Genomic DNA, 13,642 nt, shown 5'->3' on the forward strand with positions numbered 1-13,642 from the left:
ACCTATCCATAAAACACTAGGACATGACCCGATTTAGTAAGCTAGTAAAAGGCTAAGCGTACCCTCCTGCCACACAGAGAGAGGTGATGGCATTCATTAGTGCTCGGCTGTTTCCGGAGGCACCTGTGAGGACATACTGTAAAGGGCAGAAGAGATGAGGAGGAAATTCTCAAGACAGTTATAAGGGTGATAAGAGTCAAAAGCCAGAAGTAGATAATGAAAGAATACAAACAACCCAATTTACTCTGATTACTTTTATTACTGCAAAAATGGCTTTGGAGTTAGTTTATTAATGAGGTATTTTTCAAATCATCCCACCAATTCCATTATGGGGGGAGGAAGGCAGAGAGAGAAGGAGGGAGGAGGGAGGGAGAGGGGCACGTGAGGGAGAGAGGGTGTGTGTGTTTCTGAGAGAGAGGACAGCATGGTAAAGTGTGCACTGAAGGGTTCATCAGCCTCCTCTTAAGCACCAGCATCTTCTAAGGATGCCTCCACTCACTTAGACACAAACCACCTGTGGTTCTCAGGTCCCGGCCATCTGCATGATCATTTACAAACAGTATGGAGAGAGCTACCAAGGTATCAGCGCCAAGACTACAAGGCAGGTACCACCCAAACCACTCCTGAAGGATGGGACCAACAGTGTTAAGGCTACCGCAGGCAATGCCAAAGACATCCACATTCCTTCCAGAATTCATTCTAATTAAATCTTTCACAGGATCTGGCAACCGTGTGCCATCTTCCCTATATACTCTTCATTATTGCTAGCCTGAAAGGCTCACATATAGGTCCATCAAAACTGGCTCTGAATCTAAATCAAAAATAGAAAATCCAAATAGCATCTTGAGGCCCTGTGAGTACTAGTGAGCCGCTTCCACGTGGAAGTTGTCAAACTGCGCAAACTCGAAGGTGTGCGTTCCGATCGCAGCCCAGCCGTTCCCTGAGTATTTCACAGGGACGTTTTCCCACAGGACCTTGCCGTCCAACATGCCAGAGGCGAAATAACCCTGCAGGAGAGAGAAAGGTGTCCCGTGAAAAAGTGGATATGCCCTCTGAAGTCCATTTAAGAATGTAGCTCACATACTTAGTGTAACAAACATCTCTCTCATTCAAGATCTACAACTGTAAAATACAATTTCATGTGTTTGAGAAAAAGTCTAAAATATATCAAAATTTTTCTGAAAGAATAAAAGGTACCTGTTTAAACAGTTCCCAAAATACATTAAACCTCGATATTTCCTGATATTCCACCCAAAACCAAACCTCAAAACAAGGCCGTAATATTTTTATAGCATTATTACAAAGCTTCAGACAAAAGGCCACTAAAACAGCACTGCAGTTGCACACATGGGCACTTTGGCCAAGGGAGATGCCTCCGGAGTTTGCTGAGCCCAAACGCCTGCTGCAAACTGCTCTGTGCTTAAGGTCTCAATTAAGGACTGTGCACCCAGCCAGAGAAGGAATTAGCCTTCCTTTTGCTCTTTTGTGCCCACGAGGAGCATGTCACTACAAAGCCATATGGAAGGGCTACTCTTAGGTCAGAAGAGCAGTAGTTAAACTGAACCGTGGGGTGAAGTGCTGGGGGAGGAAGGAAAGTGCACAGAGGTGTGATTTACTGGTAATGAGGGGAAGAAATCAAGTGTGTCTTTCTCAGAAAGTGGCCATTACATTTCCCTTACTGTCTGGCACACGGTAAATTGTAAATTTCACCCTTTATTGCCTCTGCTGCAGCACACTATGAACACACACTCAAAGGCACAGCTAGCCACCTAAAATAAGCTACTTTCAAAAGAGAAAGTGCTGGAGAGGCCAACTATTAGGCTAAAACCCAGCACCAATATTTCTGTCTCAAAATTATAATGCATTACTCTTTAATTTTATAGATGAAGACATTGAGAGTTGAGCTGAGTAAGATTTTATGTTGAAGGCTCCAGAGGATCCAGGAAACAAATCCAAGTCACCTAGGGCCCAGTGTGAATCCATACGCCTCTGGCTACACAAGTGCACAGCTGTCTCCCTCTCAAAGGCACTCCTGGACACCCCCTGCCACTTCTAGAGCAGTGGCCATTAGCCCTGGGCCAAGGGACACACATACACAAATCATATTAGACATATGGCCTGTCCTACGGGGCCACAGTGCCTCCTGGTCCCACTCCCCAGGCTCCAGCCATTCTGGCTTCCCAGATGCTCCCTAGACAAGGCTAGACCAGCCACCTTCTGAACCAGCTATGAGGGCTACTTAGCTTGTTCTCAGTCTCATCCACGTCTAAACTCAAGCATGGCCCACTTGGCACAGTCTTCTCTAACTACCATGACTAGGAAGCCAGAGCAAGGGGGTCATTATTTCTTCATAACTATGCCTGTACTCATTTCCAAGTTACTGACTTAGAACAGAGCTCAGTAAACCAAGGCCCAGCCAGCCACCTATTTCCACAGTGAACTTTGATTGGCATGTGGGCACACTAATCATTCACCTCTTGTCTGCCATGGCTATCTCATGACAACTCCAGAGTTGAGTGGCTGGAGCACAGAGCACATGGACCACAAGCCCCACTATCTCCCATCTGGCTCTTCAGGTCAAATGCTTGCCCAGTCCTGAGTATGAAGTCCTTCATCTAGCATGACTAATCTAGAAGGTAGCTAATTCCAATTCAGAGAATGGCAGAAGTTAATTGGTCTGTCCCAAGTCTCAAAAAAAAAAAAACATTGGTGGCAGAATTAAACTTAGGAATAGCCCTTTTAGTGTTTCTCTCTTACCTACCTGGCACTATTATCAGGTCATAGGATCCAGGAGAGATCCCACCACCGCTATTATTCCCCTTAACGAACATAATACTACGCCAACTCTTAGTGACTTAAGCCTATAGACTAATGCAGCTTTCAACCCTCATCCAAGAAGCTTTCTTTTGCAGCAGATGGTGATTAACACAGAGACTCACAACTGGGCTAATTGTAGAGAATGTTCCATCCTAAACAGGACACCTACATCACACCCATCCTCCCAAGGCTCAGGGATCATGTATAAGAGGAGACAGGGGTTTATAAGGGCCAGATACAATGGGTGACTACAGGAAAATGGTTTTCTGGACACAGCAGGACATCTGGATTATGAACTCACAGCAACTGTGACAGCATGCATGAGCCCTGTGTAAGCTCACACCAGACGAACTACCAATGTGGAGAGAAGAGGTGGGTATGAGGTCCCTCCCGTCCCAGGCCGAGGAGCAACTGGCAACTGACAACCACACTGAGAGGAAGCTTAAGTTTTCTTAAAGCATGTGGCCCCTGGAAGATAGAACATGCTCGAAGGGATAGTCACACACCCAAGAGGATGTGGGCAATGTAAATTAGATGTGATAGATTAAAAAAAAAAAAGAGGACACAAAGTCATGTGGGTAGGGAAGAGGTTAGATCTGGTAGGAGATGGGTGGTGAATATACCAAACTACACTAGGAAATTCTCAAAAATAATTTAAAAATAAATTGCAATTAAAAAGAAATAAATGCAATTTTTCTTGTAAATGCTCGTCTCCACCAATCACACCACATAAACATTCAGGAACTATGTTTGGGATCAGTCTATCAAAGAACAACTAAAACCAATTATGCCATTAAGAATGGTATGATCAAATAAACTAACCACAACCTAACTAGATCCTCAAGTCTACTAATAAAGGGCTTAAAAATCAGAATTCTCATTTCCAGTGGTTGAATGGATACCAAGTGAAACATTTTAAGTTTTTTCAGTCTCAATTTTAATTTCTATTTACAACCTAAGCGAAGGTATGAAAGGACCACTAGGGAAGAGACACTTTCCCACACAGCATCCTTCGGGAGCACTATCAGATCAACCAAGGATGCTAATGCTACTAGGGAAGACACTTTCCCACACAGCATCCTTCAGGAGCACTGTCAGCCAGCACCGTGTGATCAACCAAGGATGCTGATGCTACTAGGGAAGACACTTTCCCACACAGCATCCTTCAGGAGCACTGTCAGCCAGCACCGTGTGATCAACCAAGGATGCTGATGCTACTAGGGAAGACACTTTCCCACACAGCATCCTTCAGGAGCACTGTCAGCCAGCACCGCATGATCAACCAAGGATACTGATGCTGATGCTTAGACTTCCTTTCTCCCATGATCACTCCAGGATCATCTCTCACATAGACCAGCAGGGATAAGCTTCTATGGCTTTGCTACTCTGGCGGGTTCTATTTACACTCTTGGTTCAAGAACACCGAGAACAGCTAGTTCAGCTGCTCACTTAACCAATTACGCCTCAATCTAAAAGACAAAAAAACAACAAGTTAAAAGAAAAAAGGGTCTAAAAAGTCAGCTTCTGGGTCTCTCTGACACAGCACTCCATCTCTGGACGTAGGCTTTAATGACTCCACAGCAGACTCCCCCGTTTCATCGTTTCTACCCTTCTACTTGTTTTCTAACAGAAAACTCTAGAAAGCTACACATTTTATTTTTCACTCTTTCTTGTCCGCAATACTTACCTTAATGCTTAGGCGGAGTGTATACCATCTTTTCGCTGTAATGTCAGCGCGTCCTGAAGTATATGTGATCCATCCACCTGTAACACAAAACAATCTCTCAGCTGGGCTACATGTAAAACCTAAATCTCAGGGTCATACAACTCCATGAGCTTCAGAAATGGCACCTGTATGTAGTTAAGTCTGCCTTAGGGAAGCACGGTCCCTTCATTTCCGGATCTGTAAGTGACTTCCAAGGAGAATTCCTCATTCGGCTACACACTACACAAGCCTGTTCTGAGAGTGGATTCTACACCACAAAACATACGTGCACTCACAGCAAAACAAATGAGATAAACTTAAAAAACCAACCATGTCTTACATATCAGCATGTAAACCCACAGATACACTTATATCTGAATGGAGCAGTCCAAGGCTACTGGAGACTATCAGCTAGTAGATACGCTTCCATGAAAACAGCATCAATACAACAGAGAGAGAATCGAATAAACTAGCTTTCCACTTAGGGCATTTGAATGTCTAGAAGAAACCAAGGGTTGGACATTAAGAGGTGACTTTGAACTACAGCAGTGGGTAGTTCCTAGTTGAAATGCAGGTTGAAATTCCTAGTTCTGGCTCCACCACTAACTGGTTTCGGGGACTTGGGGACAAGCAATCCATGTATCAATGAGGTACCTCCTAGATGGGCCACACTCTGACAATAACCTTACCACCTGCTACTCACTATTATTTTATTTCCAGAGTCGGAACAAAGAGCAGAAAATTATAAAATAAAAAATGTCACTAATGTGCTAAGTCAAGAGATTGAGAATTAAGAAGTTACCACCACAAGACCTTATGTCACTGCAGCTGTGTGACCTAAGTGCAATCCAGTGTCAACGAGCACCTAGGCCCCCACTCGGCATCAAGAGCTGTTCCGCATAGGCCATTGCTGCCTAGACAGATGCCAGAGAGAAAAGGCAAACTCCTTCCCAGCGTTCCATGTATTAGGGGATAGAAGTCTCTTTGCTAAGAGGCTCAGCCTGCCCCTTGATTTCCATAAGCACCAATACTTCCAGTCTTCTGAGAGGCTCCCCAGTGTGTTCTCCCTCCATCACTGCCCCACCCGGGTCCTCACAAGCTCACCCTCACAGCGCTGCTCACCCCTGAGTGCACAACCCTTCCTACTGTTCCTTCTCATTGCTGAGCTGCACTCCTCCACACTAAGTGAATAGCTGTGATTCCGAATGGCTCTGGACTTGACACACGCTGAAATTCTTCCCCCTAGACACACAGGCTCCAAGTAAGTCCTGATCCGTTGAGATGTGTCATTTACCCAGGTCAGCTGTGACTCTGTAAGATCCGTTTGCGAAAATCCAGAAGAAAACTCCTGTGGCCGTCCTCACCAAAATGCCCCCTTTGGTCACCCTTCCAGCGATGAACACACCCCCTCTCTGAGGGGTCTCTATGTAGACATCACACTGCACAGTCATGTTGGTCCTGCAGGATCAAAGAGTCAGTTACCTCTGCATTCATGGTACCAACCCAGCGGTAACAAGCACTTCATAGCAAATGTCTCCCGTCCTCAGTTGAGAGAGTAACTGGCTCTGTCTGAACGGGTAGTGAGGATGGACTTCAAGAATCCTCACTAACGGCTGTTTCAAGTTTTACACGATTAAGCGAACCAACTTTGTTGATTCTTTCAGTGGGTTGGTGGACAGTGTTTACTAGTTTTAGGCACTGGAACGCTATGCTACTTGCCTTTCTATACTAAAGCAGTTTGTCATCGTGTAGTGTGACAATGAATGAGGCACTTTCACAGTGCATAAAGGCAAAGTTTCTAGTGAGTCTGAATAGAAAGATTTACCTACATTTCCATCACCAACACAGCAGGCAGCCCATGCCAGGGGTGTCTTAACTACTCTGAGGCCAATTGTACGTTTCAATCTATCAAGATTAAAGAACTTTAACTTCCTTAAAGATCTGACTAAATTCCGCCTCTAAAAGGACAGTCGATCTGAGGGCTGGAGCGGCCCCACCGGATGGCCCTGGCTCAGTTCCCAGCACTCAGACAGCAGCTCACGGCTGTCTGCACCTCCAGTTTCAGGAGAGTCGATGCCTTCTCCTGGGCTTTGCCAGCAAAACACACACAGGGCACACAGACATATACAGAGGCAAAACACCCATATATACATCAAATAAACCTCAAAGCAATGAAAATAGTATTTTATATTGATTCTGAATCAGGACCTCAGAGATATAACAGAGGGTTTGCTAACTCAGCAGAATGGTATCATCTCCACTGTACTAATTCAGTAGGTCTGAGGTGGGCCCTTGAATAAGACTTCCCAGGTACTGTGATGATGCTGGCCCACAAACACCACTTTGAGAAGCATTTTACCCTGCATAGGATGTCTGCCTGAGACCTGTATGGATGCAGCAAAGCACTGGTTATAGGCTCACTGGTCCATGGGGCTATCAAGGGAAGGGAAAGATTCTGCCATACAGAAAATATCAGAGCTCTTACAATAGCTCTCCTCTCTGTTGGTTTCCTTTGAAACATGTTACCAGGTACAGCTCTTTCCCTCTGACACAACTCTCCCATTTCAAAACATCTTCCCTGAAAACAACCCACTTCATACTAAACACCTAACAGCAAAGAGGAAGGAGAGTGTGCACATCACTGATTTAGCAAAAGCAAGACTAAGGGTACCAGGGTTCCAGGGTACCAGGGCATCTATCTGGGAAACAAGGTGCGAGGGAATGGCGTCCAGAGCTGTGTGTCCTTCACATTTCACAAAGCTCCTTCTGAAGTGAATTGTTCCCAGCTGAACTTTACCACATAGGGGAGGAGTGGCAGGAGGGGAGAGGAGAGAGAGGAGAAAAGGAGAGAGAAAGAAAGAGGAGAAATGAGAGAGACACAGAGACAGAGAGAGACAGAGAGAGACAGAGAGACTGAGAGACAGAGAGAGAGAGAGAGAATTTGTAGGTGTGTAATGAGAAAAGTAAAAAATATTACCTAAAGCAGGCAAAACAGTAAGTCAGCACCCTAAAATTCCATAACTAAATTAAAGGTGAAGGTACGAGTTTTGTAAATTGCATTTTAACTGGCAAAAAAAATATAACTTGTGTGTTTAATATATATCTAAAGAAAGGTTTGGATGTTTAGGATTGCTTTTTAAGTAGCTTCCTAGACTTAGCTTAGGTGGAATTCTACTGTTTGTCCAGCAGGTGGCAACACCAGCTCAACAAATAAACTCTGATAAACTTCAAATCACAAGGTCTGCAAGTAAGCATTAAATTGTAATTATAATATATTATATTATTTATTATATAATCAAGTCCCAAGTATTCTCAATTCTTCCTTTAAAGTTAAATTTATCTCACTAAAGTTATTATCAACCTGGAATAGTCTGAGGTCATTCGAGTTCACACAACCATGACCTGCCTAGTAGCTTCTTGACATGAGGACTACCACAAGCTCGTCACTCAGAATGGACCCAGATCAGGAGGTTAGACACTGAGAGCATCTCTCTCACACACCAGTGGTAATCGCCTATAATGCTGATGGTGCTGGAAGCGTCCGCAGCCCAGGTGATAGGTCGTTGATTGAGAACTTGGCGCAGTGTGAAGCGATGCTGTCCGGGGTCTTCGTTATTTATGTAGTACTCAAACACGCCGGTCTGATCAGCAAAGTTCGGAGCTTCGCTAAAAAATGGGTAATCTGTTCAGAACACAACAAATCTTCTGCTTAGTGTTTCAGCGGCCAAGCATCAACCCCTTACCAGTGTCCTCCTGTCTGATATCTGTGGAATATTGTGAGACACTTTCCAGTGATTTTTAAAATATAAATAATACTTAAAACCTACCAATATTTAGACCTAAAGACGTGTGTGTGTGTGTGTGTGTGTGTGTGTGTGTGTGTGTGTGTGTGAGATATTTGGAGATGCCAGTACCAGAGCCCAAAGGCCTTTCTATGTCAAGCAGCTGAACATTCATGCCCTGCCACAGGAATGTGAGACCCAGCAGTGAGCGGCACAGGCGGGAGTCTCCATGTTGGGTGGAACAAGCAGTGCTGCCCTCTACAGGAGGATGAGGGTACATCACGCTGTACATCTGGACACTGTACATCGACAGCCGTCAGTTTTGGAGGCAGATTATAGAGCTACTGGACTCAACTTTGAAGCTTTCAGGCCCACCAACCACTACTGCTTGGTAAGCAAATGCCGCTGCTTGCTGGTCCTCTAGAGATGCAAGCACAATGAGCACGCGTATGCTTTCAGATGGTTTCCCAAAGGCCCATCCTCCAAGGCTTCTCCAATCACATCAGGGCAGACCCTCCTGAAGATGCAAGGGTTAAACTCCAGCAAGCAATGAGTTGAAGCCCCTAACTCTAGCATGGCTGCCCTTAGGCACTCAGTTCCCTGGCACTGTGATTTAGCCTCCACATGAGAGAAACACGTAGGGCGGGTCAAGGAGGCGGTACCCAGCTATCATCTTATGCTTCACCCAAAAGGGCTTAGAATTATAACCTTCCTCCTCACAATGACTTCTGCATCTTTTTCTGGAACTGAAAAATACAACTTTGCCTCAAAGAACTGAAAACATTAGCTATCTTTTAACCAGGTGAAACTCAAAGGGCTGAAAGGGACATCAGGACTTTGGACATCATGCTATCTGTCATTCATGCAGTCTGACGAGAAGACAGTGCTCTGCTCTGCAGAGGATGGATGGCAGGTGAGGCAGGTTAGAGAGCACTCACCAACGTTGAAATCATCCTTATAGCTTCTCGGGAAGGGCCGCGACTTGGGAGGCGGAGGGTAGCTGCCCTTGTGTCCTGTGGTGAGAGTGGTGAGTGTCACCAGCTCATCCTCCTGCAGTTCCAAGGCAAAACTGCCACTGCTGTCGAGGAGCTGAAAAAGAAGACAGCCCCACGTTCATGGCCAGGTGCTAGAAACCTCAGGTGCGTGGGCATGGGGACAGCTTTGAAAGAAGCAAGCTTAGACAGTCATTCTGCTAGAGCTTCCTAAACACATGAGGGAAGACACAGCAATGCTAAGGCCCTCGGCACTTTCTAAGGGTGTTTTACAAGAGGGTGTAGATGATATTTTGTAGAAAAGAAGTTCCAACAGAAAAGGGGAAAGGCCAAGATGGCTGGAAGTCTCTATCAGTCAACTGCCTCCTCTGTTGGACTGCAAACTCCTTGAAGCTCACGTTGGTTTGATTAATGCAACTCAGAGGCTGCGTGTTTCTTCCAGAGCTTCACTAACAGACAAGAAGGCACAAAAGCTCCCAGACAGCTCGGCTGGTGAGCACTAGGAACCTCGCACACTCGAGAGCGAAGAACCAAAACCTGTGCATTGTACTCTCAGTTTTAGCTTCAATGACCAGGCTAGGTTTAGGTCACATGTATGACTCTAGCGATGCAGTCTTTCTAAGATTTTCATCTCAAGGCTCCGGACACATATCTCTGAGGGCTGTTGTGAGAATCAGACCAGATGTGTAAAAAGGGCTTGCTTAGCTTGCTTCAGTGTATGGTCAGAGGAAACTCTCTCTAGAGCCCAGTTCCTGTAATAGGCACTGCCTTCTGGAAACATTAGAATCCCGCACAACTAACGTGGGCACTGAGCTTGAGCTCGTCTTTCAAACTTTAATGAGTTTTTATCTACACTGAACTAAAGGGTTTAGCATTATTTCTTGGCTTTAAGGGTAAAAAGATGCAGAACCATGGATATCCAGTGCCACGTTCTGGCTCGGGATTAATGCCAGATAACATTCCTATGGGGGAAGTCAATCACATTATATGATTTCTAGCAAATTATTATACAAGTAGAGAGTGTTCTAATGGGTATTTAATTACTGATCCTGACTAGCTAATTGTCAGAACATTATTATTAAAAACGCAGCCAATAAAGTCAGTTTGATGATGTAATATGCTTGCTTGGGCCAGTTCACTCTTTGCAACCTTCCCTGGGGAACTACAAGGATCAAACACCTCTGGACTAAAACAAGGCAGAGCCCCAATCTCAAGGTAACCAAAGTTCTGGGGGAGGGTTATGGGGTATTTAATGAGATCCACATAGAGTCCTGCACTGGGTCAGGTGAGCAAGGCTTCAAAGAAATGGACACTTGAGCTGACATATCTTCAGAGATACGATGGAAGCCATTTTAGGAGTTTACTCTCTGTGAGGAGAGGCCAACTACTGACATCTGCCTCGGGAAGGGAAAGCTATCTTCCAGCGCCTGAGAGGACAGTGGTGGTCACATGACAGGACAGTGATGGTCACGTGGGGAATGTGAACTGATGGGGAAGATTGGTGATGCCTTCCAAACCAAGGACTCCGGGCACATCGCTCTAGCAGCAGGGCCATGGCTTGCCCTGAGATTCAGACTGGAGTCTGTTGAAACGGTGGGCAGTTCCTGAACAATGAGGCATAATGAAGAGTGGAGACAGGCAGTGGGGAGAACAAGAAACAATGGCAAATAAGAGAAAACACAGAGGGCAGAACTGCCTACAGCCAACTGCCAAGGGGACAGACCAGGACGGAGGGAAACAATCTCAAAGGAGACCTACATCTCTCACTTGGGCGGCCAGACAGCAGTGCACACATCCACCAATATAAACAAGCACTAATACAGCTATGGATACACAAAGTTTTCACACCTTACTCAGGATTTCTGTTTAAGAAAAATATGGAGAGATGTTTATCTCTACCGCCCTGCTGTCATAAAATCAACTTCCCTTTTAATTCATCGATCACATTTGTTCCTTTTTACTATTGTAATGCCCCAAACGGAGGAATCAATTTTAAGACTACCCATAGAGAGTCCAGTTGTTTGAAATGAAGCCTCTCCGATGGTCCTCTGAGCTTGGTATACCACACCTGGAGCTCTTGTATTTCTCTCTAGGAAGAAAACACAAGAAAGCATGCTTGAGAGATTCATCACATCCTGGAATCGGTCTCTCATCCTGCTGCGGAAAGAACTGTCTCAAGGTTAACACAGTTACACTTTCGGAAACAGGAAGACAGGCTCCAGCAACGCTTTTGTTTCCCACGAACACTAGCCACTGAGCAAAGAATGCAGGCACCACCAGCAACAAACGCCGAGTTAAAGAACCAGCACGATTGTCCTCTTCTGGCTTTGTTTCAGTGGAAACATTCCGGAGAAACCCGAGGAAAACCAGCACAACCCTTGAGACACTGACCTGCATTGTTAGGGAACCAAATCAGCCTGGATCAGTACAATACTCAACTGGGCATGCTCAGAAGTGCTCCTACCATCTGCTTTTGAGTATGTGTTCTCTGACCTTGTGTTAAGTAGGTGTACAACTGAATCTGTCTACTGCTTTTCCTGATTAAGCCACCACCTTAACCTGAGAGTCCTCAGGAACAACGGGCTTTCCTCTGTGACAGTGGCCAGAGTCCCAGAAGAAGACTGTCATGGTTCCTTTTCAGGAGAGAGCACTACAGACAATAAATCTCTCTACCCTGTTAGCTCATTGCATTAACACCTGAGAATACTGGCAAATGTCAATCACAGGTCTTAGTGCCTTGGCCTCCCAATGTAAAAAGAAGCTTTCTTAAACATTTAATTACTTTAAAATGTCTTTACTTATTATTACAGGATCTTACCTCACTTTCTTCTGCCTTCTTGTGTTATTGACATCCATATAAAATTAAACTTCTTCAAAGGTAATCATTATGTTCTAAATTTTTTCCTTCAAACTATATAATATTATGGTGAATGCAAAAATGCTAACCAAAAACTGAAGATCCAGTATGAATAATTAATAATGTCCTAAAAGTATCTTAAATTAGTCTTCATATTTTAATACTTATCATTCATTATAATTGTTATATATTACAGTAATTTCTCTCAAGTCAGTAAATCCTGAGTGCCACATGACAATGGCAATAATTCTAGACATATATAAGAAAGAGACTCATCCTTCAAGAGAATTCAAGAGGAGATGCATCTCCACGCTCACAGTTGGACCACACGGAAAGCACCAGACCCACATGATTTTTAACAACTTGGTAAAGAAACATTTCAAGCAGCGCCTTAGGGCTTCTGAGCAGTAACCGCCACACGTAGCTGGGCTGTCTTAACATCTCTGACCGTCTTTGTCATGTGCTTTAGATAAATACATGGGTGCCATGAGCATGCAATATAAAAAAAAATAAACATGTAGCTTTTGGCTTGATTTTGGAGACAGCTGTTCAATAGCAAAGAGCCTAGATCAGTGCCTCTTTCTGAAGCCTTCCAGCTTCCTGGAGTAGGACATTTATCAAATACAGAATGCAGCCATTCCACTCTCTGTGCTTTGTGAGCAAGTTCCCCTTTGCTAAGACGCTTAATCAAATACAGAATGCAGCCATTCCACTCTCTGTGCTTTGTGAGCAAGCTCATCTTTGCTAGGACGCTTAATCAAATACAGAATGCAGACATTCCACTCTGTGTGCTTTGGGAGCAAGCTCCCCTTTGCTAGGAGTTAGAGAAACTACACTGTTTTTTTATTACAATTAGTAGATGTTTTGTCTTCTTTTATATTAATAAATTTTGTTCTCTTAATTTTATGAATGTATATAATGAATTCTTATTGGTCTCCCTTTAGCCTCTCAAATCCTCACCCCTAGCCCTGCTGGCTGCCTATAATTCTCTGGTATAAAAACTTATTCTGTGGCATCACTAGTAAGAAGTACACTGGCTTCTTCCATTTCAACTTTAATAAGAGGTTTAAAAAAAATTGGTGACTTTTGGGTATTTTTGTTTAATTGGGCTTTGTTTGTTTGTTTTTCTGTATGGAATACTGTAAGCTTTAGAGCTTAAAAATTTCTCATCAGGTGGTGGTTGCTATATGCCTTTAATCCCAGAACTCAGAGGCAGAGGCAGGTAGATCTTTGTGAGGTCAAGGCCAGCCTGGTCTACAGAGTAAGTTGCAGGACAGCTAGGGTTGTTATATGGAGAAACCGTGTCTCAAAAAACCAAAATAAATAAATAAATAAATAAATAAATAAATAAATAAATAAATAAATAAAAACAAAAAATACATCTTTAGCTGGGTGGTGGGAGTGCACGCCTTTAATGCTAGCACTTGGGAGGCAGAGGCAGGTGGATCTCTGTGAGTTCAGGGCCAGCTTGATCTACAAGAGCTAGTTC

General features: G+C 44.2%; 1 protein-coding gene across 2 annotated transcripts in view; it reads right to left on the minus strand.

Annotated features, from left to right (window-relative positions):
• Positions 1–239: 239 nt before the first annotated feature.
• Positions 240–13,642, minus strand: part of Galc (galactosylceramidase) — a 45,325-nt gene continuing 31,922 nt past the window's right edge. For both annotated transcript variants that reach the window (XM_005343425.2, XM_026780563.1), the window contains exons 12-17: positions 11,299–11,385; positions 9,243–9,393; positions 8,024–8,204; positions 5,817–5,980; positions 4,505–4,581; positions 240–1,007 (exon numbers count right to left, since the gene is read on the minus strand). In XM_005343425.2, coding sequence (XP_005343482.1) covers positions 861–1,007; positions 4,505–4,581; positions 5,817–5,980; positions 8,024–8,204; positions 9,243–9,393; positions 11,299–11,385 — 807 coding nt within the window. In that variant the 3' untranslated portion in view covers positions 240–860. The remainder of the gene's footprint in view (positions 1,008–4,504; positions 4,582–5,816; positions 5,981–8,023; positions 8,205–9,242; positions 9,394–11,298; positions 11,386–13,642) is intronic.

This window comes from Microtus ochrogaster, chromosome 1, assembly GCF_000317375.1.
Source record: "Microtus ochrogaster isolate Prairie Vole_2 chromosome 1, MicOch1.0, whole genome shotgun sequence".
In the NCBI taxonomy this organism is placed as follows: domain Eukaryota; kingdom Metazoa; phylum Chordata; class Mammalia; order Rodentia; family Cricetidae; genus Microtus; species Microtus ochrogaster.